General features: G+C 42.1%; 1 protein-coding gene across 1 annotated transcript in view; it reads right to left on the bottom strand.

The window, feature by feature from the left end:
• Positions 1 to 963: 963 nt before the first annotated feature.
• LOC144888241 (choline transporter-like protein 1) overlaps positions 964 to 7500 on the bottom strand; it is an 8411-nt gene continuing 1874 nt past the window's right edge. The window contains exons 2-4 of the mRNA XM_078786236.1: positions 3792 to 4028; positions 3244 to 3345; positions 964 to 2693 (exon numbers count right to left, since the gene is read on the bottom strand). Of these exons, the coding sequence (XP_078642362.1) occupies positions 2676 to 2693; positions 3244 to 3345; positions 3792 to 4028 (357 nt within the window). The 3' untranslated portion in view covers positions 964 to 2675. The remainder of the gene's footprint in view (positions 2694 to 3243; positions 3346 to 3791; positions 4029 to 7500) is intronic.

Below are 7500 nucleotides of genomic sequence, written 5' to 3'. Positions count from 1 at the left end.
GTCAGATCGGAGCAGAGACAGCGAATGTTTGAGGTCCACATAGTTAAGGGTCAGGGGAGGGGGCTTTGCAGGGGCAGGATGAGGAGGAAGCTTTAAGGAGTTGAGTGTGGGGGAAGCTTTGATGGTTGGTGTGAGGAGGGATGTGGAAAGAACAAATGGAGATCAAGATCATTGAATGTGAGGTAAGAATTTTTGTTGAAGGCCCGGAGAAAGGTGGTGATGTAGGTGCGGAAGGAGGTTTGGTGGGCCAAGCGCTCAGCTGGCAATTTTGTTAAATAATAATTGTGAAAAAGAAGAGAATGAGAATGAGAATGAGGCGGAATTGGAGGAGGAAAAGATTGTGGTGAAGAACAACAACACTTTGAGTACTCCTAACGGAGAAAATGTGAAAGCGCCGACGTGAAAGGATCAATCAACCACACTCTTCTCAGACGTCTGACTCCATGAGTATTATTCGACATTTCCTCATTTCCTGCGCTTTCCCAGAAGTCATGGTTTGGTTTGGCTTGTTTGGCATTCTCATCTAAGCACACAACTCAAGTTAAAATGTTAAAATGTTATTAAGTTAAAAAGTTAAAGTTAAAAAAAGTTAAAAAATTAAAATGCTGTCAAGTTAAAATCCCACATACTACGGTGATCTGTCACCAATCGTCTCCCAGCCCTTGAATTTGGGAGCGATGAACACTTGCCTTCCAACCTCCCTGTTCTGTGAAATATGATCAAGTTCCCCTTTGTCCCTCACCTTTTTGTTTCATTATTTTTTTCACTCTGTTACAGGGTGGACAACATAAAAGCCACGGAACACTAAGTGCCTCCATGATGTTCTATCCTGTTCGTCTGAAATCACCATTTCCAAAAGACACCACCACAACCACCACAAATAATAAATATAAAGTTGTGCTCATCTAAACGTCACAATTGTAAATTCTTCAACATCAAAATATTGTATTTCACTCAACACACTTTCTAGACAATGTTAGTGTTTATTGTATAAAAGGGGAAGTCAAAACAGCATTTTACAAAAGGGGCATTTCTTCTTAATCGCCATATGTTGTGTGCTGAAACAGCTGGTAATTTGCATCAGGAATGTGCAAAACTTCCAATTCCATGTCAGGTTCCCATCGTCCAATGGACTCAACATTACATGTTCATCGAACCACCTGGCCACTACTTCCTCTGCCTCTCCCCCCAGTTTCGATCCTCATGGCTGCATCTCTGACCAGCAACAGCTCAAAAAGAAGTGCTTGGATATCTGATAGGTTGTGGCCGAGAATGTTTGGTATGTGGATATTGAGAGATGGCAATCGCGCCTGGGCCACCTATCCCGAACCAATCTCTTGCTCTCACGCCTTCAGACATCCCACGTCCCAAACCTCAGGCACGACGGCTGGCCATTATCGATTTCCTCATTTCCCGAAAGCATCGATGAGGTCAACCACCAGCTCCACCACCAAAAGCCATGCACATAAGGTACTCACAATTGTCAAAAGGTGATCGCAGGGATTAGAAAATACGAGTTAACGCATACGTGATGCTCAAAAAGCCAAAGGACCGAAACCAAAGTAGACTCAATGTTGCTCTACTTATAAAACGCCCCTGCTGGAATTGTTGGCCACTCAGGAAGAGGTTGCTAGGTCACTTACGAGAAGTGATTACTAACGAGCCTGACTTGCCATTGACCAGACCCACCAATTTAGACCATATACAAACAAGCAAGTTGCGTGCGATGCACTCAAACCGATTCAAAGCCCGCAAAAGCAGCCGAGCTGTGCTGCACATTGCAAATATCTACAATTTCACTGTTAGAAAAAGCCCTGCCCTGAGGTTTCACTGTTATTCCTTTTGCAAATAAGCAAACAAAAGTAAAAAGGTGATACATACGTGAAACATGTGTTGAACCCAACACGAGACAATGTCTTTAAGCATTAAGGACACTAAAGATAGTGTAAAAGGCAAGAATAACAGCAACAGTTTTGAGGGTTGCTGGGGGGAGGAGGGGAAATTATAGATACGTTTTACCTCCACCAAATTATACAGCTCATGTCAGATTCATCCTCAAAGAAAGAAAATAATTTACTGAATATTGCAAGCAGGCCTTACACCGTCCAGGAAGCAAAACAATAACCATTGGCCGTGAGTTAGCAAGATGAAGTATAGCAGCAATAGAAGAGAAAAAGCTCGTACCGTGTGATGTAACCAAAAAAAAAAAAAAAATTAAATGATTTTTAAAAAACCTGAATGTATGGCATGGAAATTCAAGTCAAAGGTCGATTTGTTTCACGCAATGGAAAAATTGATGCAAATGATTAAGAAAATATACAAAGTGACGGTATAAAGGTGCGAGACAAAGTTGGGGAAAGAAGCGAGTTACAAAAAAAAAAAAAAAAAAAAGGGGGGGGGGGAATCATGAGACGTGGTGAAAGTGTTCATACTTCTCCAAAACCTCTCCACTTCCAAGATTCGAAAAGATAAAACAAAGGACTAGTGCTTGAAAAGGAGAAAAAAAAGTGGTTTGGGGGGTAACAACGTGGTAATTTGTAAAGTAGAAACATCGATTACAAAAGAAGGTCCCAACAGCACTGGTCGATGATCACATCCTTCCACATACATCTGTATGCGACGAGTCTGTCGTATGGACGGGTTAGAAAACCTTACTGTTCCGAAGAACCCTCAAATCAGACTGCACTGGCCGCCTGCAAAGAGATGACATATGGCCGTTAATTGCACGAGTTTGATCCATGGCTGAACATTAAAGAAAAAAAAAAATATATATATATATATATATATATGCAGTGCCTATAGAAAGTCAAAAATGTTCACCTTTTGCTGCCTAAAAGCCTGGAATGAAATTGCATTAAATTTGGCTTTTTCCACCTTTATTTATACATCTTAACCCACAACTTCCAAGAGTAAAACAAATTGTACAAATTTTAGAAAATTAATTAGACAAACAAAAATAGAATATCTTGATTGGATAAGTGCCCGCCCACCCCCCCCCCCCCCCATTTTCCCCCTTTTTTGTTTTGTTCCACTGCAAACCAAAGAAAAACTTTGGTTAAACTTTTTAATTTCAACAATTTTGTGGAAGAAATGGTGCATTATTTGAAAAATGTGCAAGGGTGCCAATATTTTTGGCCACGACTGTTTATATCGGAAGCGGCATCATCTTCTACACACATGTACACCATTGCCTTAGGTTGTAAGCCATTAAGCAAAAATGATCCAGTGCCATGCTCTTCTTACAGCAGGGTGACTCTCCCTCCCTTCTTTGCCATCATCGTGCTCTTTGCGCCGCCGTTTGCGGTCTAGCTCTGCCATAGCCTTTTCGCTGTTCTTCACATATTCCTAGAGTGGCATCGAGACAAAATAAGGGATGAACCTTCGTAGGTAGAGACGAGGACTTATTATAAGCACGTGAAAAAGGAAGATGCTCTCCATTACTCGACAGAACCGGGGACATACTTACAAACAATATGCAGTGGAGGCAAACTGAGAAAAAACTAATTTGAGAAAATGAAGGAGAGCGGTAGTGAAATTGGAGAAAATAAATAGAATGGCATTGAGGATGAGAGAGAAGGAAAGGTGAGGTGGAATGGAAGTAAAGGTAGGGAAAGGAGAGTATATGGGTGATAAAGGAGTTTAAAATGTCATTCTCATCATTCATTGCCTGCATCACACCCTCATTAACCCATACATCCATCGGTTTTTAGTATTTTTGAATATATTTTTGAATTTTCAAAAAGTGAGAACAGAAAAAATATATTTTTTACATCTGCAGATGGCACACTCACCATGAGAGAGCGGTCCATGAAGTACTCGCGACCTGGCGAGCCATCATTGTGCGCCGTGTCCACAGCAAAGCACAGGAAAAGGACATCCACGACGGCTTGGAAGACTGTAAGGAAAGTGTCTGCCACCAGGTAGGCAAACAGCGCTGACAGCAGGAGTGGCACGACCCACAGGAAGAGGTCACGGCGTGCATCCAAGAGCAGTGCGCCGGCGAAACACGTCACACACACTACCAGCGCCTGCAAAAAATGCAGATCCTGCTGACAACAACTCCCCCTAATGACACCGTATCACCACCAAAGGGCTTGCCAAACCTGAAATGTCCATACTCACTATACCGTCACAAAATGAGTGGAGAACAATTCCACAATATAAACATATAGCCTCGGATAAATATATAGCCAATATAAATATATATAAAATATATAGCAATATAAATATATAGCCGAGGATAAATATATAGCCAATATAAATATATAGCAATATAAATATATAGCCTAGGATAAATATATAGCCAATATAAATATATATAAAATATATAGCAATATAAATATATAGCCTAGGATAAATATATAGCCAATATAAATATATAGCAATATAAATATATAGCAATATAAATATATAGCCTTGGATAAATATATAGCCAATATAAATATATCCAAAAGATATAGCAATATAAATATATAGCCTAGGATAAATATATAGCCAATATAAATATATAAAATATATTGCAATATAAATATATAGCCTAGGATAAATATATAGCCAATATAAATATATAGCAATATAAATATATAGCCTTGGATAAATATATAGCCAATATAAATATATATATAAAATATATAGCAATATAAATATATAGCCTAGGATAAATATATAGCCAATATAAATATACTAGCAGAAGTACCCGGCATTGCCGGGTGGGGGAGGGGAGGGGGAGGAGGGGAAGGGGAGGGGAGGGGAGGGGGAGGTGGAAGGGGAGGGGAGGGGAGGGGAGGGGAACGGGGGGGGAGAGCGAGCCCCTTGGTAAAGCGAGCAATTTTTTTTTTCATAGCGTCATAGCGTCATAGCGTTCATATCGTTTCATAGCGTCATAGCGTCATAGCGTCATCGCGTTCATAGCGATTTTTTTTTCATAAGCGTCATAGCGTTATAGCGTCATATCGTTCATAGCGTCATAGCGTCATCACGTGATCGCTCTGAGCGAATCAGCGCCCACCTGCTCTGATTCCGTTGATTCCGTGCGCTGAAATGCGCTGAGGTAAATATGAATAAAAAATATGGATCGTCAAATATTTTGAGTTCGGCCATGTTCGTCCCAGGCTCAATGCCATGTCTATGCCAAATATCAAGCACGTAAGCCTCTCCGTTTAGGAGTCTATCAGTAACATTACACACACTCTCGCACGCACGCACACACACACACCACACACACACACCACACACACACACACACACACACACATACACACACACACACACACACACACACACACACACACAGTGTTTTATATATATAGATAGCAATATAAATATATAGCCTTGGATAAATATATATAAAATATATAGCAATATAAATATATAGCAAGATAAATATATAGCCTTGGATAAATATATAGCCAATATAAATATATATAAAATATATAGCAATATAAATATATAGCCGAGGATAAATATATAGCCAATATAAATATATAGCAATATAAATATATAGCCTTGGATAAATATATAGCCAATATAAATATATATAAAATATATAGCAATATAAATATATAGCAATATAAATATATAGCCTGGGATAAATATATAGCCAATATAAATATATAGCAATATAAATATATAGCAATATAAATATATAGCCTTGGATAAATATATAGCCAATATAAAAATATATAAAATATATAGCAATATAAATATATAGCCGAGGATAAATATATAGCAAATATAAATATATAGCAATATAAATATATAGCAATATAAATATATAGCCTTGGATAAATATATAGCCAATATAAATATATATAAAACATATAGCAATATAAATATATAGCCTAGGATAAATATGTAGCAATATAAATATATAGCCGAGGATAAATATATAGCCAATATAAATATACTGTATATAAAATATATAGCAATATAAATATATGGCCGAGGATAAATGTATAGCCAATATAAATATATATAAATATATAGCAATGGAAATATATAGCCGAGGATAAATATATGGCCAATATAAATATATAGCCAATATAAATATACTAGTGGGGTCACCCGTGGGAATCCCACGGGCATGGACGTGTGTGACATTTGGACATCTTGATTTAGATGCTGCACATTAAATTTTACAAAATGGTTACTGGCAATTCATCAGATCCAGAAATGGTGTAATGAACACAATTTATATATTTCACATAATATGTGACCCCTCACTCCTCTCCACCTGACACTCTCTCTCTCTCCACCCTCACGCCTCTCCAATCCCACTTCTTCCTCACACCCCCTCTCCAATACCTCCTCACACCCCTCTCCAATCCCTCACACTCCTCTCCAATCCCTCACACTCCTCTCCAATCCCTCACACTCCTCTCCAATCCCTCACACTCCCCTCAAATCGCTCCTCACACTCCCCTCAAATCGCTCCTCACTCTCCAACTCCTTGCTCCTCGCTCTCCAACCCATGGCTCCTCGCTCTCCAACCCCTCGCTCCTCACTCTCCAACCCCTCGCTCCTCACTCTCCAACCCCTCGCTCCTCACTCTCCAACTCCCTGCTCCCCCACCCCTCACTCTCCAACTCCTCGCTCCTCACTCTCCAACCCCTCGCTCCTCACTCTCTAACTCCCTGCTCCCCACCCCTCGCTCCTCGCTCTCCAACCCCTCGCTCCTCTCTCTCGAACTCCTCGCCCCTCGCTCTCCAACCCTTCGCCCCTCGCTCTCCAACTCCTCGCCCCTCGCTCTCCAACTCCTCGCCCCTCGCTCTCCAACCCCTCGCTCCTCTCCAACCCCTCGCTCCTCTCCAACCCCTCGCTCCTCTCCAACCCCTCGTGCCTCTCCAACCCCTCGCTCCTCTCCAACCCCTCGCTCCTCACTCTCCAACTCCTCGCTCTTCACTCTCCAACCCCTCACTCTCCAATCCATAGCTCCTCACTCTCCAACACCTCGCTCCTCACTCTCCAGCCCCTCGCTCCTCACTCTCCAACCCCTTGCTCCTCTCCAACCCCTAGCTCCTCACTCTCCAACCCCTAGCTCCTCACTCTCCAACCCCTAGCTCCTCACTCTCCAACCCCGAGCTTCTCATCCTCCAACTTCTCACCCCCTCACTCCTCTCCAACCCCTCACTCCTCTCCAACCCCTCACTCCTCTCCAACCCCTCACTCCTCTCCAACCCCTCACTCCTCTCCACCCCTCACTCCTCTCCAACCCCTCACTCCTCTCCAACCCCTCACTCCTCTCCAACCCCTCACTCTCTCCACCCCTCACTCCTCTCCAACCCCTCACTCCTCTCCAATTTCTCGCTCCTCTCCAACCCCTAGCTCCTCACTCGCCAACCCCTGGCTCCTCACTCTCCAACCCCTGGCTCCTCACTCTCCAACCCCTGGCTCCCCGCTCTCCAACCCCTCGCTCTCCAACCCCTCGCTCCTCGCTCTCCAACCCCTTGCTCCTCTCCAATTTCTCGCTCCTCTCCAACCCCTAGCTCCTCACTCTCCAAC

This window comes from Myxine glutinosa, chromosome 1 (assembly GCF_964187855.1).
Source record: "Myxine glutinosa chromosome 1, kmMyxGlut1.1, whole genome shotgun sequence".
NCBI classification, from domain to species: Eukaryota; Metazoa; Chordata; class Myxini; order Myxiniformes; family Myxinidae; genus Myxine; species Myxine glutinosa.
The sequence above is the reverse complement of the archived record's forward strand: the minus strand, read 5'-3'. Positions and strand labels throughout refer to the sequence as shown.